Genomic DNA, 27876 nt, shown 5'->3' with positions numbered 1-27876 from the left:
CTCTCATTCTCACGCACGCACACACGCGCAGACAAATGCATACACCAAGAACAAAGAAGCGAAACGTACAACGATGCTCGGCGAAATCGCACAATTGCGCTCCAATTAGGAATTGAATGAACTCGCGTCGAGAATGTCGAGACAATGCAAGCATAAATTTGATTTGTGCCGATCGGTCGATCGATCCAAAGGGACGCAGCAGGAAGAAGCCCTGTCCTCAACGATCGGACCAGTCGCAATCGATCGACGATTCGATCGCGAACGTGTTCTCGGATCTGTAAGGCGACGCCCTTTGTTTCGAGGCAGCGCAGAACTCGCCAAACGAGAGGACAATCTGTCATTGGACTGTGGATCGTTGCGCGGAATCGAAAAGTTCTAAGCGGTCGCGAGGACTGGAAGCTAGAGACACGTAAACGTTTCGTTCCTTCACAGTTCTGTTTTTCGTCGATACATTTTTGCCGCAAACGCACCCAATCCGCAGTCCAGTTGTCGCATCTTTTTCGAATAAGCTTAAACGTTCAATTCCATGCCAAACCTTTCTCAATCCTCCCGGAAACTCTCCGCAGACGCGCCCAAAAAAAATCTGTGATTCGAGCCATCGTATTCGATAATTCGTTCCGCAGAGAACCGCGCGTCCCCGAAGCAGGCAACCCCGCTTCCAATCGCGAAGAACGCTCCCCGCGAAAAAGAAAACGACAGTTCCTTATTCGCGATCGGGCGCCAAGCTTCCCTCGTGCAGACGCTCCGTGCAGAGAACCCTCTCGGAAACGAAAAAGGAGGCGAAAGTGGATCACTTACGGGTGCGATCGAGATCCCCGGATAGCTATGGGGAGGGTCGATCGAGTCGACGGTCAGCCGCTCGTGCTTTTCATCAACCTACAAAGAAAGGAAAACCGTCAATATCTGGTGCAGGAAGCTCGAGGCTGGCTGATGGCAGCAGGTGGGTTTTTTTTTCGTGCGATGATTAACGGTCCGAGTAATATCGTATTCGGGGATGCAAACGAAAGCCACAAATATCTTGGATTCCAGCGCGGTTCCTCGCGCACGCCGGCGCAGTAAGAAGGCCAACATTGTAATTGTAAACTACGACACGGTGACGAGACGCGGAGCCTTTGTCTGATCTTAGTTCAGAATCTCAATGTTTGCCCGATATGGATATGTCCTACGCCGTTGCGCGGAAAACTCGACGCAAAAAATCGCGATCGGAAAACGAAAAGGAAAAGATTCGATGACGATGCTTGGAACGATCGTTCTCTTCTTCCCACACGTTCTTCTGAAACACACTCGTCCGTCGCAGGGCTGGTTCGACCTCTATCATTCGGCGATATCGACGCGAGAACACGCAAGAACCGACACGAACGCGCGCACACGCTCGCTCGTCGCTTATCCTAAATAATCCATCTGTTCTTAATATTATTCCGTCGCGCTCCTTCATTTTCTTCTTGTCCGTTTTAATCGATCGTAGTAATCGCATGTATGTACATATAAAAACCGGTCTGGTCGATACAGTTAATCGATTAGCGTAGTTAAAAGTACAATGAGAATCGTGAATCGTCTATCTCGATGCCGGGTTCGTCGCGACGCCTCGTCGATAAACATTTTTGCAAGACGACTGCCTCCTCTGCTCGGATCCGGAGACCAGTTTCGACGTCTTTCTCTCTCCCTCTCTCTCTCTCTCTCTCTTACTTTCTACGCGGGTAACATACAGGGTGTCCCAGCAATCACTCGCGATCGGAAAATGGGGCTTTCCTGAGGTTATTTCAAGCAATTTTTTTTCTCATCGAAAATGTTGCTCGAAATTACCTCAGGAGAATCCCTCGTATCTCGGAAGTACCGTAATTATACGGGACACCCCGGACGTGTCATCTATTTCGAACGGTTACCATTTGGTTTGAATTTTGCTTTCGGGTTCGTTTGTCGCGGCTCGAACGAAATCTCGCGGCACGATGGCCGAGCTCCTCTAGGAAAGAAGAGGACGCTCTTCTGCTAGACCGAGCGGTCGCTTTTCCGCCTTCGAGTCTGGCGATCGAAACCACTCTCGTTCGCAGCTTCGCGGAACGGAATGGATGGTTTTCCAGGAGACCGTGGTGGAATATGGAAGAACAGGAGATGGGAGACGAGGTCGCGTCGGTGAAAATAAAACGACTTGTCGTTGGAGAACAGGAAGAGAAATGTCCGAGAGACACGCGGACGGAGGTGTAGACTATGGGAGCGCTAGGAATCGAAGGGAGGAAAGCCGAGAGCAGCTAAAAAAAGGGACGAACGAACGAAAAACGAGAGAGTATTCGGGTCGAGAAGGTAAGAAGACTACGAACGATCGAGGCAGAGCTTGCGAACAGAGGGGGAAGCATGCGAGTCGAGTGGATAGAAAACGGTACAGGGTACGTACGAGTGGTAGAGGTATAAAAAGGAAAGAGCCTTTCCTTGAAACCATCCAGTCTCGTCGTTCGGAGCTCCACTCGAACGAAAATAAAGCCGAGATAGAGAGACAACCGAAACGGAAGGGTCCTCCCGCTGTTCGCGTGTCGCGAACTGGCATCGATCTCCTCGAGGACGGCTTCCGTCCGGTAGCGTAGTAACCGGGCAGACGCCGTTATCGATCTAGATGCTCTAGATTCTCTCTGGCGCGCTCTCCGTGTTTCTCGAAGGCAAGATCTTGCGCCGATTGGGCTCGATCCGCGTGCTCGGCGGTCGTTGGTCGGTGCCCCGGCAACTCGTTTCGTCCGCGCTCGCGGTCGTGTGCTCGATCCGAGGGCCTGGATCTAAGGGGAGTTTCCGTCGTCTCGGCGATGCGGAGGCGGCAGATCGAAGCGACAAACGACTCGTCCCCGTGTGCCTTTCAGTCGTGACAATAAAACGCAAGGGTAGCTCGAGCTGGCAGTGTTCGTTTCCCCGCGTTGAACGCGATTCTTCCCGGACAGCTTCCGAGGACTACCGGTCCCCGCGCCACAAGGTCCCCCCCGCCGCTATAGAATTTGAGGTAGTTCGTTCGGATGGAACGGCCATCGATTGCCATTAAATTCGGAACACAGGAATTCGCTGAACGTCCGCTACTAAAAATCTGCGCAGAAACCTCTATGCGGAATAGTTTTTCGTTTCCTTGCGAAAATATCCCCGGATAAGATCGAAAGAATGCAACCTCGGATATAGAGGGCTGCCCCTCGAGAAGAGACTCGTCCGACGAACGATCGATTCCTTCTAGATTCTAGATCGTGGATCACCGCCGGAGTCTGGGGCAGTCGGAGGAGCGTTTCGGTTCTCCTTTAAACTGGAAACGAGAAACGAGAAAAGGAAGGAGGCGAGAACGGGAACGTAAAACGCGGTGGAAGAAGGCGGCACACGGCGGATCCGCCGCTTCCGGTTTCCGGGTCGACCGAGACCCGCCCGTTTCCCGTGCAGATCGTCGCACGACCGATTCGTGTAGGACCTAGACGAGTTACGGCACAGCGAGTGGCGGAATTAACGGTAACAGCAGCGGTAGTAATTGGTAGTAGCTATAGTTGGTAGTAGTTAGTAGTTAATAGTAATAATAGTAGCGGTAGTAATGTACTCTATGAACAAAAACCAATACATAGAAAAACATGTGTCGGTATAATATATACTTTGTTTTGTCTCCGCGTGTGTGTACACAAATACACACACGGCACTTCTTATCACGGTTCTTTTTGCTTTTCACCTCGTTTTATGCGTTTTTATTCGAACGCGACCCACGCGTGCTCGCGGTTATTTTGTACGAGACACGCTGATTCGGCGGGAAATTGAGGAGAGGACGACGACGACAGTGACGATGAACGGCGCGAACGACCATAACGATGACGATGACGATGACGATGACGAGATATTCGGTGAGGAGGAATGGAAAATGCACGAGCGAACGCGCGAGCTCTCTCGGCGATATGTTCGATCGGCTTCGTCGGTCGAGTCGATCGTTTTCTCGCAAGTGATTTTTCTCCTTCGAAAAGCCACGTCTCGCGAGCAAAGTAGTTTTGCCGGATAAAGGTCTGCTCGTACTCTTCGAAGACTGTCTCTCGGACTTCTTCATTCTCCTCCCTACCCTTTATCGCTTCGACGAACGCATCGCGCCGCATTAATAATTGATCGTATGAGAAATTTCCTTCGAATCGTCGAATACATTGCAAGCGTTTCGCGACTCGTCCGCGTTGGCGACGACTCGCGCGGCCAAGAGAACTCGCGGACTCGGGGCAAAGCCGCGAATTCGATTGTATGAGTCTTCGTTCGGTAAACGTCGGGGCGCTCGGGAATTTTAGCGAACCGTGCTCGCGAAACGCGAACGTACTCGTTGAATCGCAACGCGAGGCGTCGAAACGGATCGAGTCGGAGACGCGTCCGAAAATTAGTGGGCGCGTGGCAAAAGTAACAGCTTCGCGATCGAAACGATGCCGACGAACGCGGCTCACTTTCAACAAGCTTGATTTCTAGCGGAAGCTAACCGACGATCATCGTCTTCCATACTCATTTCCGTTTTCGAAGCCTCCTCCGCTTTGATGGATGATTGCAATAAATACGAGCGAGACACGTTTACTTAATCGGACAATTATTTTTTTTTTTTTTCTTCTGAAAGTAGATACAAAACACTTAAAGCTACCGATATCGTAGACGCTATTTTAGAATTTGTATCGTTAAGAACGAAGGCTCATACAAAAGAATGTATTGCACATTTTTTCGATCGTCGTTGGACCGTGGGTAAAGAGCTCTCTTCCTGCTACGAGTTACAAAATTCAATCGATGCTGTTTCTCCGTTCGCTCTTTACGCAAGTCCGAGAGCAATCTCTCTCTCTCTCGCTCTCCTCTCGTCCATCCAGAGTCCCCAAAGTCTCAGCACACGAAAATACGCACGTACACGAAAACGTAAGTCGAGATACAAGCACACGGACAAAGAGGGACACGCCGCGAGACTACACTGCGGATTCTCGCGCGATCGCTAATGTTCCCAGAACGAAAAACTTTTGCTAATTTATTCCTAACTCGAGGAGACGCAGGTGAAAGAAACGTTTCGCGATTTCTAAAGTATCCTATGAAAATTCCCACAGAGATCCACAGTGCAGCGTGTCGGCCGGCGTTAGGCAAATCCCTTCGCACCCTTGTTCTTCGAATTCGCTGCGATACAAGAACTCGAAACGAAACCTCGATCTTTAGAACGAGCAAAAATCTAACAAGCGACGTTCACTGAATTTCGATCGCGGCTGCTCGCGCGCAAGATCGACCGATCGATCGTCCAGTTTTTCGCGAAGCACGATGAATATGTCCGGGACGTTCCCAACACTCTGGACGAGATGAGAGTTCGGTGCTGTTCCATTGGCAATGCTCCTACCGAATCCCTAAAATTCCAACGGTCGAACTGTACGCTCCCTCTATCCACCGATCAAAGGCAGATTCGCTCGATTCGTGTTCATCCCGATTCGGTTACATCGATTTCTCCGCTTCTCGTTTCTAACAAACAATCGTAAACATATTTAGTTGATCGGAATATAAATGATAGAAATTCCGTCGTCCCTCTAGGCAAATTTCTGCCTACGACGCTCGAATTGCTTTTAATTTGAATTAAAGATATATAGTCGATCGATTCGATGGAGCGAGGCCAGCAGCGCCTCGCGTGATCGTGTTAGGACCGAGCCTACGTAATAAAAACAGAACATTGAAATGGACAGAGTCCTAACAACGAGAAGACATTTAATTTGTACAAATCCATTCAACGTTTCCCGTAACACGATTTCTCGAGCATTCCTCGGCAAAACTTTTTTTTACCGAGTCACAGAATTTTCACATCGAAAAATTCGACTGTCGTCAATTTCTCTATCACACGTACTCGTGTGCTGAACCGTTAAACGCGCGCGCTGATAATTGACAGAGAGTTCGGCGCTGTTCACGGAAAGTTCCCGCGGCCGGAGCCGGTTCGCGTTTCGTCGGATCCGCTTCGATTGCCTAGTCAAACTATGTCCGACCCGACCCGACCTGTCTCGTCTCCTTGATAAGGGAGAAGACGATGGGACAACCATGGACAGAACCAAACCCGCGTGATTCGTTACACCTACGATTTCTCGCCGAGCACGGCTTAATAGTATAAAAATGAAGGGCGAAAGAAGGCGCGACGAGTCGCGGGGAGGCGTGCCGATGAAAACGGGAAGCCTCGAACCGTGGTTCCCAGAGGTGAACCGAACGAGTTTCGCGTGTCGGAAAACGCCAAGGTCGCGAGGACGCGAACCTCACCGCTTAATATCGCTGCCGGCCGTTTCGCGAGAGCCGATGCCGCAGACCAGCCTCATTTACGGTCATTTTCGCAGCAAATCTTCTAGTACTATAAATCGGCGACACGACCAAGAGATTCGTGTGCAACTATCGTCGCGCCGCGGACCTTTCGCCGAGCCGACAAACGCTCAATTTTACGCTTCCAAAACAATTGGGAATACCTTTTGGATAGACAATCTCGAGAACCAAAAAAAACTGATTTTTATCTGATTTGTTTGCAACTAGGTTCGATCCAAACGAACGGTTGTCTCGTTAAAAGTTTAATAATATAACTTGATAGTTTTACTGAAACTTAAATACTTTCAACGCTTGTGTTGATTGACCGAAAAAGATAAAAAAAAAGAAGTTGGCTCCGATAGAGGCCCCGATTCAAATTCGACTGTCGCGGCAGAGCTCGTTTCAACGAAAAAATTGAACGGAAAAGCGACTCGATTTTACAAAATGTTAAAAACGCGTTTCTCGCGACAAGATCCGCCGCCGACGTTTCGGTTCTATCGGCGCGTTCGTCGCGCTCGGATTTCTGCTTCGTCGCGGAGATGCGTCGGTCTACGGCCAGAATCGGGGACCTAGAATCGCTGATATCCAGCGATACTCGTATTTCAGGAACCGTTCGAAGAACGATCGAGCTACTCGGCATTTCCGCGTTCCGTCCGAGACATTCACAGCTCCGAAAAGTGTTATCGACGCCTGAGACGCTTCGTCCAGCCATCGAAATTCGCGGTTTTGTCTATGTACAGATCACGGTTGATCGGGCACGCTACATATTTATACAGTCGATCGATCCTGGGTTCTCGACAGGTTCGCCAGCACTGTCGATCGGCCGCCATCGCGGCAATCGAACGTCCTAACAGAACCGCGTCTGCGACCTCGTCGATTCGCGCTAACAACCCCCGTTTCGAAATCCTTATTCCCTAGAAGGCGGAAACGAGTCGCGCGAAGCAAGAATTTGTCGGGGCGTTTTACAGTGTCGAGCGCGATGGCTCCGAAACTCTTTAACATTCCTAGAAACGATAAACGAACGATAAAGCGCACTGTCGCCGATCGATATCGGCCGACCGATATTCGATCCGACCCGAACGCACGTCGCAGCTTGGTTCTCGATCCACGCGACCCATCATTTCCGCGAACGAATCGCCGGCGACGTCCGATCGAGATTACAAGAACGGCGCCAGGAAGTCCGGTCTTGCTCGGAGGGCTTTCTTCTTCCCCTGGACCGTTCCAGTGCTCGAAGCTTCCGATCGTTTCGGGGTGTCCAGGATCACCGAGATCGAAGCCGCGTACTGTACACTCGCGATCACCAACGATCGACGGGTTCGCCGCCTTTTGCGGTAACCGGAGCGATCCAAACTGTACCCCGTCCGTGGTCCGTCCGCTGGCTGAGAACGGTTCCCGGGAGGACGCGATCGACGACGTCGGATCTTCGGCCGTTGCATCCTCTTGGGTTTCTCGGCGATCCTTCGAGCGTTCGAGCCGTCGTCGTAGGTTGCAGGGTTCGCGAGATAGCGGACGGACGGTCGAGTCGAGTAATTCCGGATCCTCGAGAGAAGGGCGCGTCTCTCGCGCGATGACGCTGGTGTCGACGGCGAGCCTGCTATTCCTGCTGCTGCTGCTGCTGCTCTCGTTGTTGCCGATTCACTTGTGCTTTACGGCTGGCAGCTTGTCCATCCGGTTAGGCGGGGCCATTGCCGTCGCATTGGCGCTTCCAAAACAAAAGACACACAAAACAGCGACATTAGCGTCTTTCGTTCCATCGTCCGAACGGACCCTTCCGCTTCGTTTCTTATCAAAGAGTGGCAGCGGTTCGTCCAGATTCCTAGACCTCTAGACCTAGGCGATCGGAAGCAACCGTTTCGGTGCGACTCGTCGCGTGATATCGAGAGAGAGAAAGAGAGAGAGAGAAAGAGAGAGAGCTAGAGATAGACAGAGAAAGAGAGAGAGACAGAGAAAGAGAGAGGGGTGTTGCCTTCTTCTCGTGGGCCGAACAGTGACACGCATCGCAAGACGAGACGAGATCAGACGACACGACACGACACGACACGACACACCACCTTTTCGTTCATTCGTCTCGGTAAACCGATCCCGTGAAGAGTCGGTGGGAGGATCGATTGGCTTTGTTTTCTGTTTTTCTGTGTTCTGTCAAGCGGTTTTCGTTATTTCTGTCTCTTGATAATGGCGGTTGCTCGATGGGGGATGATCGATCGGAAAACGAGAGGCTCGAGAGACCGATCGGCCGCCGTCAGAGAGAAGGATCGCTAGGCGAATCGTTTATCCACGATTTCAGTGTTTCGCCGGCGTCCGCTACCGTGGCACAGGAGATTATTTCGCCCCCTCTTTGCCTACTTTCGTGATTTAGAATTAGTGTGTTGGCTTTCGGTTACCTGAAAAAATAGTCAACGAGAGAACATGAAGCGGCTGGTCCGGTGAACGGCAACGCTGGGTTTTGTTTTTGTGTGGCTGTTCATTTTGTGTACTGGGTCGGGTAGATGCGTGTACGGAGTACGAGGTTGCTGGGTGTAGGCGTGACGTTGTAATCGAGGGTAGGTACGCCCTCCTCCAAAAGTATTAAGTGAAACCTGTATAAAATTCTCACAATTTCTTTCATTCGTTTCAAACTGAATTTCACGAAACTGTAACAAGTGGATTATCTATATTTAACAGTATAATAGAAACAATATTTTATTATCGAATGAGAAATCACAATTTAAACTATATAAGAAGGCGTCTTAATACTTTTCGAGAGGACTGTATGTGCGTGTTTGTTCTGGTTCTTGTTCTTATCAAAGATTCGAGGCTCTCGAGGCCTATTTTGTGGAGCAGGACTACCCTCCCCGTATCCCGAACCCGGGAGTTTAGTCGGAGGACTAAACCGAGCAACCAAAATTCACGATTTCGTAGGTCGTCCGACTCGGACACTTGGAAAAAGTCGTCTCATTTATTCATCTATTGTTCTTGAAATTACCGATTCAGAGGGGACCTACGCAATCGCGAACTTGGATCGTTCGGTTATCCATTCGACTCGGGAGGTTGGCCAACGACGATGTCACGGGATAAGCTCCATAGTTTTAATACGGTTCTCGCTGTTCGAACTTTCGGCCGTCAGGTTTCCTTTTCAAGAACGATCTACGAAAAGCACAGATAATTATTTGAATAGCGATTGACTCTCGATAGCGACGCGATTTCAGCGGAGCTGAGAAAACGCTGCGATAATCTGTTCGGAGAATACTTTGCCGAGCAAATGCCGGAACAGCGAGAATCGTATCCTGCATGCACAGTACTCGGATGCTAGGCGACGATTCGCTCGACGGTCGGTTTCACGATCTTCCACCTCGCGATTCGGCCGAAATTTGTCTACTCGAGCTTATAAAAGAGCCGCGCGAGGCTCGAATAATCGTGTCTTGTCTACGCCAGAAATGCCCTTTTAATTCCGACCCCGCGACATTCGGGGAGGCGACACTATCCCGGTTTGTATCTTTGCGAAAAATTAGTGGACGCGGCCACTATGGATACGCGTTGGGTAATCGCGGCAGGGCCGCGGGAGAAAATGGAAATGACCTTACGGATGCAACAGGGTTAAGATCGATCTCGGTCGGAGCGAACGCGGTCTTCTTTTTGCTTGGTCTCGGCCAGCGACTCGTAAATCACCGCTCGGGGCTCGTAAACAGTGTTTTATCGGAAGGTTACGGGACTTTGCGACGATAAAGCGCGGCAACCAGTTACCGAGCGTTTCGTAATCCGCGCGGAGCTCCGCTTCTCGTCACGCTCCTATTCGCGCGGCCGAATATCTTGAAACCGAAACACGAAAGCGCTTTCGCGAACTCGTGTCGGCGCACCGCCGAGCACATTAGATCCGACTTCCACCCGTTGGACGTTCCGACGACGCCAGGCGAACGATGCGATCGAGATCCTCGGATTCAACCATCTGCCTCCATCCGGACAAATCCGATTTCGTCGTTTTCGCGGACGATATCAGCGATTTATACGTTTATCTTACATTTATCGATACAAATTCCGTGCTACCGCTAAATTAAACAAGGTGTTACAAAACTGTTACACGTTTGTTACAGCGAAGTTAGTGTTAATTAATATCTGCAACGTGTTATCTTCTACAACACACACACACATTAATTGGTTCAATTTCGCTGCTCACTGTACGCGCATGAAAGAATCTATTCCCCTTCCATTGAAAGCCTGGAAATACGACTGGCAATCGACAACTTGAAATCCTTGGTAGTTGTAAGATCAAACGTCGTCGCGTTACAGAGGGTTGAAACGGCCTCTATCCGTGGATCTAGACCGCTGGAACACAGACGATCGTCACCCGTAACATCTCCGCGGTCTTTCGACCAACGATTCGTTCCCCAAGATTCTTACTCTATTTACAGTATAGGCCGAACGGATCTTCCCGCGGAGATGCAGCATCTGTGCTCATCGTTCGCTCAACGCATCCGGGATTCGCCGTGTTGCCAACGCGACGGTTAAACGAAGAAAATAAGTGTGGCGGAGGTGTATCGACCCATCGGCGCGAAGGAAGCCAATTCGCTCGCGCGTCGCCCCCGTTCCTATTCGTTACGCAAAATATACAATACAGACCACCGATAACAGTAGCGATTGGAGAAAAAAAAGAAAGAAAACCATCTCAGTGCATTCGATAGCAGGCAAATATAGATAGGAACGCCGCATTTGGAAAGAACGCGTTCGCTGAACTCTGCGTCATCTAAGCGCATCGGTCCCAAATATTTCGCGTATTTATTTCGTTGGAAATCGATACGAAATAGAGAGATTACGCGTCGCTTCCCGCGCGGCTAATTTGAAATCTCGCGAAACGAGGCTTTGCACTGAAACAAACTCAACCGCCGACAAGCGTCGGCAAGCGACGGCTGCAATTTAGCGGAATCGGTGATCAACATTCTTTCCATATGACGGCAGTGCTCTCCCTTCTCCCTCTCGCCCCTCTCAACTTCTACCCGGACCACTAGGCGATCCGGAGGAGAACCATGCCACGGTATCGAGACACCGATCTCAATTTATCCGAAAACCATGACCTGGCGACAAATTAGAGCCGAGCAATGATGCAACTAACACCGACATCCACCGCGGGATCTAGTCCGCGAGCAGCACGGAGGAGCTCCTACGCAGAATTCGGCGAAACGCGATCCCATTGTGGCCTGTTTACGAAACGAGAAACCTGGCCTACGCTGGTCTACGTTGGCGGGAGTAACGGATACGCCCCGGTAGGCTATTTGTTACACGTTTCAAAATCATTTGCTTCTATTCAGCTTACGTTTCACGCACTCTAAAGCGTCCTGTCGCTTCTTCGTTTCTTTCTTTTCTCTTATTTATTTCTCGACAACAAAAACACCATTGTTTTCACAAAAATTCTACGCGATCCGGAGGATTCCGTGAGACGAACATTTTGTATATAATTTAGTAAATGCGACAGGAAATGCCAATCGGTACTATTAAGTCGAAACAAACTTTGAATTTACTCGAGAAGCGAAAATCCTCTCGTTTCGCCAAGACAATAATCAAGAGTGAAAAAATCTTAATGCAAGGGATTAACTTGATATAGATTTTTCTCGGAAGTAATAATTGTTTTATTCGCCGAATTGGGATTGCGTTTCGCCACACCGTGCTCCACAGCCGGCTGCAGAGGAAAGGCAACGACGCTGTGTTCCCTTTCTGTACGGTCGCGCTTTGCCGTGGAATAGCTGGCAGGTCTCTAAAGCGTCGCCGAGTCGCGCGACACAAGGGAGGGAACATTCGTCCAAGGTCGAAGCGACGAATCGCGGGACCAATTCCCTCTACAGCCGTTTCGCGACTGCCCCTCCATAAAATCGGCCGGGCGCTCTTATTGCGACCGGTGTCGCGGTGATCGAAAGCTGCGCGAGGATCACGCCGGGCCGTGTCGATAGAAGAGAGAAATAAGCGATCGATAGAATGAAGAATTGTCGGTCAGAGATCCGCCGGAGTTCGCGATCGTTCGATGACCGTGCCATGCGATCGTCGATCACGAAACGTCAAGAGTAAACGAGATCTCGAGATCGTATCATTAAATATAACGACTGTTAGTTCGCAACGCGTGCGTGGCAATCGCAAACTCCTACCGGAGAAAGTCGAATAAAATGTAAAAATATTCGACTTCCCTTCCAAGTGACTCTTAGTGACATACCAAGCAACCGATTTCAGGGACAACTGAAAAGTTCGAATTTGGTGCAGCATGTTAATAAAGTGGACTACGAGGAGACTGTTAGCAAGACAAATGGCAGCAGAGGACGTCTTAAAAGCAAAGGAATGTGCAGGGATGCCAGAAACTGGTGCCCGCCGATTGCGTTACATACACCGATGCGATCATCAAATTTTCATCATTCGAATCTGTTCCGAACGAAGGCACCTTCCTCCCCGCTCTACTCTTGTTAAATTCGGATCAATTTCTATTCATATTAAATTATTCAGAAAACTACTGGGGCTCGATTCGCTTCGATAATTATTCCATCAAACGCGGAGAATGTTTAAGACTCTGGACTTTTATGTAAAATGAAAAGTGCTAATCTGTGCGTTTCTACAAAACTGTATTATTCGCTTCTTCGTATAATTTAAAGTCTCCAGACTTTTTAGGCTTAGAAATGGTATATCCAGGCGGCAAAAATCAGCATTTTAGACATTTGCTATTCGATATTCCGGAAGTGGTCCGATGCGAAGCGGGTCGTTCAGATCAAAGCTGCCCCTCTTTTGAACTTTGCGAACCATTTCTGTGCAGTAGACCAGCCTATGACACCCTCTCCGTACACGTTGCGGATAGCACGAGCTTCTTCGGCAGCTTTTCCACCTCGATGAAAAGCGAACAACAGCGAATGTCGAAAATGCTGATTTTTGCCGCCTGGTTATTCCATTTCTAAGAGCCTAAAAAAATCATGAAAAATTAAAACATTCGAAAAAGCGAATATAACAGATCTTTCGAATAGTTTACTCGCTTTGCTAATTAATGGACAAGTCGTCATAAAAGAAAAAGAAAAACTCTCCGAATTTATTTGCCAATCCAATAGTTGAGACGATCGCGCCAGAGATTTATCTTTATCTGAATCGGGTGTCCTCGTCCGGAGCGACGCAAGAAAGGAAAAGGACCGCGGCGATCGGCGACAAAGAATTCTTCATTGTATCAAGATCCCGAGAGGATCGCGAAGTAGAGGAATCCGTCGCGGATCGTTCGGCTCGCGAGATCGATTGCGAGTTGGACGCGTTGGAAGCCGCGGGAGCGCGGCGTTCACCGTTCGCGGACGATCGAATTCGGAAAGACCGGGGAATCGCGGTAGACGTACAACCGGTTCTACCGCGCGTGAAGCCACGCACAGCGAAAGACCACACCCCGAGTCTAAATGGTAGGCAGAGCGAGTTATACTTAGGTGGTTTAGCGCGGCGATGATACTGCGTTGCGTGATATAACAACTCACTTGGACTTCGGCTGCATTTCGCCCGCAGCTGCAGCTGCATCCCTACGGTGCAGCCTCATGCTGACCCTTCGCTCCGGGCCAGGCAAGCCCGTCACTGAAATAGACCAGTAAGAACATAACAGATCGTATCATACATCGGCAAGTGCCTCGAATAATCATCGGCGGCGTTTACATTATTCTATCGCAAATTCAAGGGACCCGGCTAACACGAAACTATATTTTTTTAGTAACGCGCTTACGCGGGCACAATATTAGTTCTCTGAACAGCTAGAGCTCTGAATTATGCAAAATTCTCGAGCGAATATTCTACGACGATATACTAATTCCACAGTAATTTTGATATTGCCTAACAGGACCAGCTGGTAAGATGAAAAGTGGCTAACCTAAATATGTATTCCTAAAAAAGTTGTCAGAGTAACGTCGAACAGGTGTAAAGCGACCCTGATACATCTCTTGAGCCTGTTTCAAAAGCAGGACGTTCGCGCCGACTTGGAATTTTTCATTCAAGAAGGGATCGGTCGACCGAACGTTCCGGGAAAAACAAGTCGAAGCCGAGTGACTTTTTGCCGGAACGCGGAATCCGCGAGATTCCGCAAGACGGTCGCGCTCGGCTGAGGAAAGAGGAGCCATAAGACGCGATTCGCAGCCGCGCGGCAGCTCTGAACCTAGCCGAGACGCAGAGGAAAAAATCGGCAACTGGAGAATGCTCGCATTGCAAAAGCGCGGGACTCGAATGACCACCGTTGGTATGTTAGGGAGAGTAGTACGGTTGCATCGACTATCCACCGCGAGCGACGCGACGCTGAGATTAGTTTCGAGATGGTTTCACACCGATTCTGACGGCGGACCGTGCAGTCGTGGAGTCCACGCGCTGCTTCGGCACGACTCCTGCCGTGACAGCCGAAACGAGCGATTTCAGAACCTCGAGCAAGATCTATTTGAATTTTTGTGCACTTTCGAACCGATGCGGAGCATCGTTTAATTTTCAACCGACTAAATTCCACCACTGCGATTGCTGAACGTTTATGGAAACTTGAACATTTGTGCAGTTTTCTCGTCGCAGTAAGAGTTTTTCCGGAGGACCATTGCGAGTCGATTTTGTATCGAACAAAGTGATAGAAAACGTGCCGTCCAAAGTGGAACAGCCAACCTTTTAAAACTAAACCCACCATCGCCGGTCAAACGATCGGTTTCATATCTTCTATTTTACAATTATTGAAGTCACAAAGCTGTTTTCGTTAAAAATTGCGGAACGTATTTCTTTATTAAGATACAAGCTGTTATAAAAATTGGGAACACTTTAAAAATAAAATTTATCTTTTAATCGTACGAGGCGATTTTTGTTAGTCGCTTTCAAACTTCTGTGGGTTTAGTGTTAATTCGTAATCTGGTCGTTGAGTTGTTCACTTAAAACGCAATGGTCCCCTCGAGGCCTGAATCAGTAATTATTGCGTCTACACGGATATCCGAAATTTGAACGGCGACGCGGTCTCCTCGAGAGTTTCTCTCGTCTTGCCAGAATCCCCATTCTCAAATAATTCTATAGAAACTTTTACAGAAACATCGCCGTGAATTCGGACGTTTGCGGCGAAAGCTTCGAAAGGAATTTTCCCGAGTTTCGAGGAGCCCACGACGGACGGACGAGCAAGAGGATCAATGGATGATCTTTCACGCTTGGCAGTTGGAATGGAAAAAATCTCTCCGGCGAGATCGTGACAATGGTATACAAGAGAGAGAGAGGGAGAGAGAGAGAGAGAAAGAGAAGAGAAGAGAAAAGAAGGCGTTCGAGGAACGGCAGCAAGAAGATACGGCTTCGCGAAGACAGATGATGCGATAGAATTGAGAAAAAGTGTATCGAAGAAAAAGAGAAGATTTGCCGGAAGAGGATTCCCCGTCCGGATCAAATCGGACACCTTTGGGGAAGCCTCTTCTCACGGACCCCGGCAAAAAGATGATTCGTGGCGATGATGGTTTTTCCATTCAAGCCAAGTGAGAAAACAAAAAAAAAAGAAGTACAATTTTGACAAGGATATTCGACAATGTCGTGTGGTGAAATAAATAAAGAAGACCAGTCCTTGAATGGAAAAACGTTTATTTGCTACTTTCTTCATCATCATCATCATCATCGCCATCGTCGCTATCGATAGAAAACAGGATGATTACAAGTAGATGCGCGATTACGGGAAATTCCGTGGGATAAGCGGCGAACATGAACGAAGAAATGCGCGACAACGAAGTAACGACAATGTTTTCCGTCTCTTTAATATTACATACACACAGTGGCGAGGATATAATTAGGGGAAATCGTTGTACAGAACATGGTCTGATTTTCACCGAAGAACTTCATCAGAATGTGTACAATGCTGGTAGTAATACCTAATCAGAATTTCATGCGTCGCAATAACGTAAAGTAATAGAGCAATAAACGCTATTTTATGCGAAACGAAAAGTAGTTCGATTAAATATTAATCCTAGGAAGATCGATGGAGAGTAACGAAAAACCGCTTACAAGTTCTTGACGATTTATAGAAATCGAAATTAGCGAAATTGTCCCGAGTCCCAAGCGATCGATGTTAGATAAATCGGTGCAAGATCAACGTGTACGATTTTCTTAATAAAACGATAAACCACGAATCCGATTCTCTCGTTTCGACCTCTCTTACAACCAAGTTTCCTGCAACGATGCGATGCCTCTGCTAAAAACACGTTTCTTAAAGAGATAGTTATGGGTTCCCACGGAACGAGTAGCTTCTAACGGTACACCGGAACAAACGAAGGCTAATACGACTCGTAGCGGCATAATTGAATACACAAGGCTAGGCAATCAATCTCTCTCTCTCTCGCTCTCTCCTGTTCATGATCTCTCGCCACCGCGTACATGTATATCGTAGGATCCAGCGTTCGGCAGTTTTTAGACACGAGTCGATCGTCGCCGGACGAGCGAAGCCCTTGAGATCGTAATTGAGAGCATAGAAAAAATTAAGAGCACTATCTAAGCTTTGGTAACCTGTCTGGACATCTCGAGAAGCTTCGCTGCCTTGGATCGTGGTCGATCGTCGTACATGGAAGCCGCGGTCATCGCGTGCGCGGGAGGATCGAGAACGCGAGGATTGGCTACTTTCTTGCCGCGATGAATGGACTGCAAAATTTTATGGATTTATGAGAAACGTGAATATCGTGAAAAATGAAGTAGTCTTTCTTCTCTCCTTAACTTAATGCTAAAGCTATCCGTCGACGTGGCACGAATCTCTTAAGAATTAATTTTATTTTATTTAACAACCTCCCACTGAGTATCGCTCAACCGTTTCTCCCATTGGTCTGTTCCAACGCCAAAGAAACGTTTCGTAAACATTCGCAGTTTAACTAAAACGTAAATTCGAGGATTATTGCAAAAGTTGTCAGAAGTGGTCAAGATTCCCCAGAAAATATCACTCTCCCTCTCTTATTTCTACAGCGTAAAGTGTAAAGGATCGTAAAAAAAGAATGGCAGTGTGTTCGAACGGTCGGGAGCTGTTTGTAAATAGCTGGGGCGCGTAATATTTTCTGATGCAACCCAATCGACCGAACGTTCCGTCAATATTATTATTTTGGACGACACCGAATCGGACGACGAATTATTTTCACAGATCGAGAATATTCCGACCGAGAAATGATTCTGAACGCGATGACTAGTATTCGATGAATTACCGGCGATGCTGACGAGAGAGAAGTTCTCTCTTGAGAATGATTCGTCGAATCACTGTCGTTCTCGGTAGTGGAAACGAGCCTAACCTTTCCGATAACACCGTCGAAAATGAAACAAGTATCCTCTGTGCTCGATCCTCCCGCGCATTTCCGGTTTCCTCTGTCGTCGCGCTGCAAGCCCAAGAACAAAAAGACGCGATCGCGCGTTACATCGAGTCCCTCCTCCGACTCGAAAGGTCGACGATCCCGAAAATCAAAAACAAATCTGAGCACGGATCAATGAGCCGCCGAAGAATGTCGACGTTCTGCGTTTCTTCGACGCAGAATACCACCGTGGCGTAATTTCGAGTCTCCTCGAGTCTCCTCTCCGAGGACCAAGTTCCCGATTAATGCTTCTATTAATACTGTTTCCCGCCAATGGCGACGCTCCGGTTAATTTGCAACATTCGACAAAGTTGCTTTCAAAAGTATAAATTTGCACGCCAAAAGAAAGAAACGCGAAGCAAAAGATAATTTAGATATCACCATTCGACCGACGCTTTAGTTCAATCTCGAAGAAGCGCGCGTCGCCGTCTCCAACGAATCTTTCCAAATAAACGAGACGCAGAAACTAATAGCCGATTTTTCTCTACGAGAACCGTCTCCGCTTTCGATCGATAAACAAAACGCAAAACTGAAGGCGACGAGACGACGCCGACGCTAAAAAGATACTTTTGCAACCAGCTGCAAAATACCGCGGCGAAACAATGGAGATCCTCGACGATTCTCGATAAATGAATATGGAGTATTGTTTAGTAAAGCTAAGTCGAGCCTTGAGTTCTCTCGTGTTCGAAGTTCCCATAGACCACGCCGTTTTATTTTCCACCGACAAATCGGAGCAACGTTATGATAATTACTTGACTGTGAATGTTTATGCAAATATGCGGTTCCACCGAGCAACGAGTGCCAGGTGAATGTTATACGCCGATCGAGCGGTTCGAATTTTCTTGAAAATTCCATGAAACGGAAACGAGAGATTCCTTCGGTCGAGCTTCCGCGAAGGTTTTCGCCAGCTACGAACGAACAATGATCCGCAGTCTGGTAATTACTATTGTTCGTCTTAGCGGTGGAATCCGATCTTTCGATTCCTTCGGTCATTGTTCAGCGAACGACGGTTTTAATTGTCTAGGACTTCTTCGAAGCGTCGAACCCGAGTCCTGCGGCTCCGATGACGAACGACGTCGTTGTGCGTGTTCTCCGGCAGCTTATTGCATTATATCGAAAACAAACGGCGGGCGTCGCTGCCGAGAACTACCCGACAAAAATACGAGAACTCTGCGCTTTTCAGTCGAATTTTATCGTTCGATCTATAAGTAACATGGTTAGATGTTACCGAACAACGTCGAAGAGTTATCAAATGTAAAGTTTCGAAAATGACCTCCGTATTGGTCCCGAGTGCTCATGTTCTGTAATCGTTCAAAAAGTCTAACGAAAATAGGTTTCATTCAAATCCAACTGCTAGATTCTAACAGAACGTTCGATGCGTGAACACAGCTTCGACCTTTTCCCTTCCTCCCTTTTCCTATCAAACTATACTACGATTTCGATCGTTCTAAGACGAGACCTGAATAAACGGAGTTCTATTCCGTCGCGAATCTGTGACGGAAAGTCTTGGTCCGACAACCGATCGATAACTTCTCCCATTCGATTTTCATTCGAGACGACCCGAAAAAATCGAGTATCATTAACAGTTTCGCGTCGTGACTGTTACGAGTGTCGGGCAGACTCTCTCGTATAGATCTGCTTCTCGATAATCTAGTGCGAACGAATTCTCATGTTTCGATACTCCTCGGTCTACCACGCACGTATCTATCTAGCTCCTAAATCGAATACAATCGTCGCGGTATCGTTGAACTGATCGTTTCTTCTCATTATGTACACTGGTGGCTTAACCTACGTTAGGCACTGTGGTTTGGTATGCGAGGATACACGCGTAAGAATCGATCCTCCGCGCTCTCGCGTGAGAAAGAGAAGAGGAATCGATTCCGTTAGTTGAGTCTAGCAACTGGGTCGCAATCGCGATCAGAATATTCTCAGAGTGCAACCTCCATGTGTATAAAAATGCGTAAATAGTTAAGAAAATATATATGTTTATATGACTATATATACACGTGCATGCACATATATATGTATATTTATACATAAATATATATATATATAATATGTGTGCATGTATATATAGTGATGAGAGCGTCGAAAGAAAACCCACGATCATGGAGATGCTTCGAAAGTCTTCGATTTTTCGTTTCTACTCGAATCCCGTTCGCGTTCGACAGATTCCGAAATGAGATCAAATTGCGAATTTCAACGATTTCCGTTCGCTCGGCGGAACTTAAGATTACGTTTTCAGTGATCATGGCAGTGCGAGTTGCAAACAGTCTTAATTAATTAACGAGATTTCGCATGTAATCAGTGAGTTTCGAAGCATCTGTACAGACTGACCCAAGCTGGAAATTTGAAAGAGCATCCAGAGATAGTCGATGCTTTTAGAATCTATTTTGTTGAAATATTCGGGAAATATTAGCCGAGAAGCTTCGGGACGACCTGCACGGTTCAAGACAACGCTCGTTCACTGTCGAGCGAAGCGAGCAACTCGTTTGGACTGGACTACAGAAGAACTAACGTAAAACAGAAATGTCCCGACCAAACCAGCTGAAACGTAACATACGGAGAGAAAAACCTGCGGGACGTAGGTCGCTCGGTGGTGCGTTGGACAATCGCCAAAAAGTCGACGGAAAGTCGACTAAATGCAGATGCAGATGAACATGTCCAGTAGGATACCGGTCAAAGTGTCCAGGTTCCGGTCCAGCTTCCCATGACCCAGGGAATCGCTGGTGTTCGTTCCGCGGCTGACCGTGTCTAGACGAGCTCCGACAATCCAGTCCATGAACTGCTCTTCCTTGTCCTTGTCTTTGTCGTTGCCGGCGACCTCGTGGGAGTAGAGAGCATCGTTGCGATTAGCGTTCTGCATGTTCTGCAAGCAGAGTTTGCCCAGTTGGCTGGTCGAATAACCAACATCCGGCTCCTTGTTTCCGTTTAAAGTGTCTTGAGCATTGCTAGAAAGATCCGGGGGCTTGGTCTCGACGGAAACGTTGCTCTCGCTGAGTTCGTGGTATTTGGTTTCGTCGGGAAAACAGCACTCGGTCGAAGGACTCGCTTGCGGCTCCTTCTCAACGTTGCTGTCCGCCCTATTCAGCAAATTGTCCTCCTCAACCTTCTTCGCGCGAAAGGTGCTGTCCTCCGGCTTGGTCGCTGCCTCCTCCTTGTCCGTGGCCACCGTGGCCTGCTGAGTGCAAGAGGTTTTAAGCACGAACAGTTCGTTCTTCTGGTACTTCTGTAAAAAATACTCGCACTTCTCTTGCACGCTCTGCGGCCGCTCGTATTTATTTCGTCGCCGTATCCTTCGTTGCTTGATTAAAAAATGCCAGCTACGTCGGACGCGTTGGAAGAAGCTCGGTCGCCTCTGGGAGGGCGCTTTGTTCGCAGAGGTGTCCATTGATTTTTTTGATCGCTGGGAGTAATCCAGACTCCTCTGCTTGCAGTTGCAGAAGGTCTTCGGTCGGTCGTCGAACAGAAGCACCAGTCTGTTCAAGCGGGACAGGTCGACGCTCCGCCCCATGGACTCCAAGCTCCTGTGAGCCTTCTTCTCTTTGCTGGCGAACGAGAAGTTCTTTTTGGGTTTCGAAGAAATCATATTCTTAAAGAACTCTGTCTCCTCGTCGAGGAACTCCACGTTACCCGAATGACGTCGCGCATCCGTACGCCGACATCCTTTCTTCTTGTCCTCCGGGTCTCTGTCCACGCTGCCGAAACAGTTCAATGAACCGGCGGACGCCGCCCGGTCCTCCTTACGGTCAGGCTTGGTTCTACCGTCGAACGTCACCACCTCGCGATCTACGTCCTTGTCCGCCATGTACCAGGAAAAAAAATTGCTACGGTTGTTCAGCTGGGGACTAGGCTCGCGCAGTCGGCTTACCGGCTGGTAGTCCCGGTTGGGCGACCCGGCCGCGTCCCGCTGACCCAAGCTCAAGCCGGACACGTCCAAGGACCCAACCTCTGGTGTTACCCTAACCGGGGACGATTTGAACGTACTGAACTGACAGGGGGTCGAGCGTTGCTGCACGATCTCGCTACCGCCCGGCTGCGCGTGACTAACTACGAGCTGTGTTTTTCGCTCCGCGATCCCTTGTTGCTGCTGACCGCTAACCGATAATTTTTGGTAGAACTGGATTTTACCTTGCAGGTCAATCTTCTCCTGATTGTCCTGATCGCGGCGATGGTCCATCACTTTCTGTCGCAGACTTCTCAGGTTCGAGGTCGTGCCCACCGCCGGACCCACCACCGTCGTCACCGACGCGTTCGCTAGACACTGCCGCGTGTAGGGCCTGGAATAAACACCGTCATCAGACCGTGAACTGCTTCGACGATTTATAGCTTTTAAACTGACTACTACCCGTTTCGAAACTCTCTTGAAACTATTTCGAGCTAATTTAATCGATTCGATAAGAAACTGTTTACCGAAGTCTTCAATGTTCGACGCTTTATCTAGCTTTCACTACAAAGTGTATGAAAGTAAAATGATCATGGAAATATCGTGAGTATTAATCAATTAGCTTTTTCTTGACCAGGGCATACCAACTTGAACGACCGACGTTATTCAAGAGACAGATTAGATTCCGCAATCCGCAGCGGTTGTACAATGTCTTAAACGTATCATGTTGTTACTAAACTGGTGATTGTATGAAAATTCAATTAATTCACATAGATCGTACTTCACTGTATTTTATTTGCACATATTTACATGTCAGACGGTGATATATCGTCATTTACAAATGAATTCGTGGTTTGATACGTTCTCGTTACAATGTTCGTAATAATCGTCAGAATCTTCAGCCCTAGTAACAACATGACTCGCTGAGGGGCGCCGTAATCCTTTGCACTACGGAGGACAGACAAAAACAAACATACCACGCGGTATGGTAAGCGATGACCCTCGCAACGTAAACGGCGCGAAACATTGATCCTGGTACAATTCACAAATTACAATCCCGTTTGTAACCAAAAAGTATAATGGAAATAAAATAAAGCAAAATAAAATATAATTAAAAAAAGAAAAGTGCAAAGGTTTATACTATGGGGATCGAGATCCTCGAAGAAGAACAAAATAGTGAATGGAAGTTGGGAAAGTGGAATGGGTTCCGTGATTACGTAATGGAGTCGATTGATCACGAAGCGGGAGGTCCCGGTTTCGATACCCTCTTTTCCCTAAAATCCTGCAATACCTTGTCCGGTACTTGTCAAAATATCGTTACATCGCTAAGGAGAATGTTTAAGTAGACATGTTGCAGTAAAACACGCCTGTGTAACTGTACGAGTATTTTTTAAAAATAGAAATAAAATAACATAGCTGATCCTTTGATGCCAATCGTCCAGGAACTCTCGAGGTTGCTCTGGTTCTATGCAGATTCGCGCGTAACGGAGTTACCTTTACACCGGCGTACGCTGAGACAAATCAAGGGATCGTTAGAAGAAAAATAAAATGAAGGTGTGGAATTCAGGATTCCTTGGGTATTTGATTATTTCGTTTGTTCGAACGCGCGTATATTTCCCGATTCATTGACCCAGCCGGCGAAAATAGAATTTGCTGGGTAATGAAATGACCATGCTATTTATACGCATGGAAGGACGGTGGGCATGGCAGTAAACCGACCGCCGACATGTTCACGTCTGATTTCGTACGCGGGGCGTTTGTGCGGAGGTCCTGCTTAATTCGGATCGGTCGAACACCAACCTTGATCGATGTTCCTGATCGTTATTGGTCCCGGAGGGCAGCCCCGTGTTCGTCTGCTGAGAGTGCATCGGCGCCTGTTGCGCCGACGGCAACGTCGGTTGCCTCACGTTCCCAAATTTCAACATGTTCCAATCGAAAACGTAGTCGTAAGTGAACCCTTGTCCGTGGAATAACGTCCGAAACAGTTGTCGAAGATACGAATAATCGGGCCTTTCCTCGAAACGCAGGCCTCGACAGTACCTCAGGTACGATGCGAACTCTACTGCAATGCACGAGGTCGTTACTTTAGCATAAGATCCCTTCCGATCTACCTTCAAAGTACTTCAAGCTGACTGATTCGTCAATTTACCAGGATATCCCTTGCACAGCTCCTCGACAGGCGTGGACATCTTCTTTTCGGAGATACGCTCGTACTTTTGCCTCTTGGTCGCCGCTTTCAGACCTTGCCAAGGTAAGCTACCCCTGTTGAAGTACATCAGGACATATCCCAGAGACTCGAGGTCGTCCCGCCGTGATTGCTCAATTCCCAAGTGTGTATTAATGCTCGCATATCTGTTTATCGACAAAGGAACGGCTTCAGTAACTTTTCAAAAAATGAACCGAAATAAAAGTTGAGATTTAATTGAACCAGAACAAAAAGATGTTTGAGGTTTCTTTTACTGGTCAGGTTGCCTGTGATCAACGAACCTGGCTGTTCCCGTCAAATTTTTGTTCTCTCGGTAGGGTATGTGTTTGTGAGTGCGGCCATCGCGATACTTCTTGGCCAGCCCAAAATCTATAATGTACACCAGATTTCCCTTCTTGCCCAGTCCCATCAAGAAATTATCTGGCTTGATATCTCGATGGATAAAGTTGCGACTATGTGTATAGTCCGTTCTACATATCTGAGGAGAAATAAGGGAAGAATCGTTGAAACATTATGTAAACATTCCAATTCGGATATATTTTCCTACTCCAATTTCTCAAGATAGAGGATTTTAGTAATTATCGTACCAATTATTACCAATTACCATTATCATATACTCAGCTAAAGGTTAATTATTTTAAGCTCAAGTATCGAGTGCGAATTGTTCAGTGAAAATCGATTGTGTCCAATTTAAAAGAACTTCTCAGGGATATGCTTGTTTTTTCTGTACTTGTTCCACGTTTAGGTCGGCATCAAAATAGTCATTCATTGGAAAACATTTTTCTTAGAAGCTGAATTTTAGACACTAAATCGATCTCCTCTTTAAAACACTGTTTTTGTTGAGACCATCCAGCTTTATTATCAGCCACTGACTGCGTTTGCTGATAAGAATGTTACCCGTATTGTAATTTATTTCACCAAAGGAGAACAGGCTAAAGACTTCTTGCATATAATCAGAATGTGAACTTTGAACAGTACAATACATTGCACTTAAATGGCTACCATAAATATATACAATCAAAGATAAATTTTAAGAGCAGACGAAACTGCACGCATAATCTTTCAGTAATTATTGAAGAATGAACTAACGTTATTACTTAAAAATATGTAACGAAATTCATGAATTGCAAGCAATAAAATTTTATATGCCAATGCAACAAGTCAAGTGTTGATAAACATATGAAAGTGTTTTCTATAAGTGAGAAGTGGTTATTATTTACCAATTGATCCGCGAGTAGCAACACTGTTTTTAAAGAAAATCTTCTCGAACAGAAATTAAACAGATCCTCCAGGGATGGTCCAAGTAGCTCCATTACCATCACATTGTAGTCACCTTCTGAGCCACACCATTTTATTGTAGGTATTCCAACTAGAAGATTACAATAAAATTATTGATTACAACAAAGAACAAAACTAGGATCATATACATTATATACAGGACAATGTCATAATTAATTAATAAATAATTCTGAATTTTCTATTAATATAGAAAATTTGTGTTTAAATCCGATAAAGATACTCATATTTTATACTTCTCACATCTGCTAGCTATAAATATTTAACTAATGGGATGCTACTCAGTATGATATTATCACAAAGAAATACTCATGTGACCTTCTCCTTGAAAGAACTCTTGCTACAACAATGCAGTGTGTGCTGCTGTAAATAGACAGAGGGTCATCTGTTGTTGAAACGGCCTTAAATGATTTATAGGAAAAATATGTAACACAATAACATAAACTGCTCAAAAAGTCAGCTGTTCAAACAGCAACAACACATTCAAAATAATAATAAACATTTCAATGTCATTCGAAGGGTCATTGTCCCAGTATTACCTACCAACTATTGAGTTGTTTACTCAAAACAGAAAAACAATAACCCGGATGAGTAATAAATTATCTTACAAGAGTGCTGGAATATATCTACACAGGTAAATTTATAAAATACACAAAGGTATGCACCTTTATAATACCCGTTAAAGATATTCTATTCTACATCTTCCTTAAAAAATCTGACAATACAAAGAAACTTGGATTGAGTACCTATGTTTACAATTGAACTGTTAAAGAGCTATAAACTTGTATAAACAACATAGGTTGCGCCACGAGTTGTAAGTAAACATTTACACGTTTGCAACGCTAAAATCCCCTGACAGAAATATGTAATCGTTAAAACGGTAAAGTCCATATTACATTGTCACAAAGAGGAACTGAGACCAGGGCAGGCGAAGAAAGGAATAGCATGGGAACCGACATCGCGGTGGGGGGAGCGGAGGGGACAGAGATAAAGGGGTGGGGGAGAGAGAGTGAGAGAGAGAGAGAGAGGGCGAGAGAGGGAGGAGGTTCTAGTGGCCGGAGCCTCAACCAGCTGTCCAACAAACAAACTGAAAATTCTGACGGTTCACGTCGACAACAGGCGGGTTTCGAAATATGATTGTGCGCCACGACCGACATTCCATGGGACACAGCGGTTACCATTCGAAAAACTTTACTCACCGCCTCCTTGCATCATCTTGTAGAACCTCGATTCTATGTGTAACTGTGGATGCCGCGTTTTTATGCATTCTAGCTTGATAGCGACTTCCTCGCCGGTGGAGATGTTGGTACCTAGAGAACAACGACAAAAAGGCCATATCAAGGCCCGATCACACGCGGTTACTCGCAAACAAAACCCACAAAACCAAACCAAATCAAACCAAACCAAAAATCGGTAGAGCAGTATTTGGGAGACGGCGAGGGGAGGGGTTGGGTAGACACGGGTAGACAGTGAAGGTAAATAGAGACAAAAACGAGATAACGGGGTAGGGGGGGGGGGGGGGGGGGGGGGGGGGGGGGGGGGATAAGGGGGGTGGGAAAAACGTGTACGCGTGTACAACGGGGGAGTTGGCGCGTTCATGCGTGTCGTAGTCGTAGGGCAAATATGTGGCCGACTGGCGTGAGTAGGTGGGCTATACGTTGTGCGGTGTATACGTGCGTCTATGTGTACATAATGTGTGTGGGAGGGAAGCAGGGGGTGCGGGAGGGGGGGGGGGGGGGGGGGGGGGGGGGGGGGGGGGCACAAGTAAAAGGTAAACGTCGAAAAGGGAAGCAGGCAAACAGAGAGAAGTTACCTAGATAAATGTCGCCGAAGGAGCCGCTCCCGATTTTCCGTCCGAGCCGGTACTTATTACCAACGCGCAGCTCCATCCTCGAGGCTCGCAGGCCCTCGCGAAGAAAAGTGGCACGGGGCAAGGAAAGGCGACTTTTAGGCAGCCCCGACTCGAGGAGCGCTCTCGCGCAAGAGGCTCCGTTGGCGGTGGTGCGGCGTTTAAACGAGACCTGGCCACCGTGTTACAAACCGGACGGGGCCTCCATGTTTAATCGCGTCGCCGTTCGCGGACCTACGGGCATTTCTTCGTCTTTCTCTCCTCGAAGGAATCGCTGGTGCTTGCGGTGGTGGTGCTGCTGCCACTTCTTCTCGGTGCAATGGCTGCCGCGCTGTCGATGGCGCTGCGATCGTTTTGGTAGTCGCCGTTGTTGTTGACGGCGCTGTCTCCTCCGTCGTCGTCGTCGTCGCCGTCTTAGTCTCCGTCCTCGTCGTCGTACTCACTGCCAGACAGAGATCACCGCGACAGAGAGCACCAGCACCGATCACCGGACCAAGACTGTCGTGTCCGAGACGATTGCCCCCCACGGGGGGCGGCTGACCGCTCGTGCCTGTATTTCGCGAGCCTAGTAAACACGGGAACAAGCTGCGACCGACGACACCTCCGGATCTAGCAGAGTACTTTGATCCGGGCTGAACAGCGCCAAGTACCCGCCAATGGGAGTGCGAACCGCGTAAGGGCATCTGCCCTTTCGCTGCGACCTGCGACGATCACCAACGGAGACGGAGACCGAAACGAACGGCAGAACACCAGTTATGGCCGTCCCACCAACCACACCGATTCGATCCTTTTCACCCCTCTCTCTCTCTCTCGGCGGCGCACCGTCGATCCGCGAGAACCAGATCTCTCTCGTTCTTCCCGTCGTCTTTTACGAAGCCACCGAGGACCGATCCCGGAATAAACATTCGCGCGAATTTATCATCACACTCTATAATCACTTTCGCTCACTTTCTACGACGCTGTTTTACTGGACAAGTCCGTATTCTCAGTGTCGCACGTCGCACGCTCACACCGCCACCCGATCCCCGACGTCGCACGAGTGATCGCGATCGAGCACGAACACCCGAACGTGCTCCTCTACGGCTGGCTCCCTCCG

General features: G+C 47.8%; 2 protein-coding genes across 8 annotated transcripts; both read right to left on the bottom strand.

The window, feature by feature from the left end:
- Nucleotides 1–20: 20 nt before the first annotated feature.
- Nucleotides 21–27876, bottom strand: LOC144473715 (casein kinase I). Of its 7 annotated transcripts, XR_013494634.1 has the most exons (10): nucleotides 26745–27870; nucleotides 26131–26241; nucleotides 24856–25004; nucleotides 23917–24113; nucleotides 23579–23781; nucleotides 23230–23491; nucleotides 21675–21823; nucleotides 13716–13809; nucleotides 8316–8645; nucleotides 21–876 (listed from the first exon to the last, which is right to left on the bottom strand). XR_013494634.1 is itself a non-coding variant. In XM_078187847.1 (9 exons), the coding sequence occupies exons 1-9, from the start codon at nucleotides 26818–26820 to the stop codon at nucleotides 852–854; spliced, it is 1266 nt and encodes a 421-aa protein (XP_078043973.1). In that variant the 5' UTR covers nucleotides 26821–27870; the 3' UTR covers nucleotides 21–851. The 7 variants fall into 7 exon arrangements, 6 of the variants coding, with proteins under 6 accessions (XP_078043973.1, XP_078043972.1, XP_078043970.1 ...); XM_078187847.1 differs by lacking the exon at nucleotides 8316–8645; XM_078187846.1 differs by lacking the exons at nucleotides 21–876; nucleotides 8316–8645 and adding an exon at nucleotides 3525–7966 and having other exon boundaries at nucleotides 23230–23488; nucleotides 26745–27876.
- On the bottom strand, nucleotides 15854–21651 carry LOC144473718 (uncharacterized; the record flags this gene model as incomplete). Its single annotated transcript, XM_078187856.1, has 2 exons — nucleotides 15854–21339; nucleotides 21415–21651. Coding segments are annotated over 2 exons (1395 nt in total), but the record flags the coding sequence as incomplete, so codon positions are not given.

This window comes from Augochlora pura, chromosome 7 (assembly GCF_028453695.1).
Source record: "Augochlora pura isolate Apur16 chromosome 7, APUR_v2.2.1, whole genome shotgun sequence".
Lineage (NCBI taxonomy): Eukaryota > Metazoa > Arthropoda > Insecta > Hymenoptera > Halictidae > Augochlora > Augochlora pura.
Note: the sequence above shows the minus strand (reverse complement) of the source record. Positions and strands in the feature narration are given on the sequence as shown.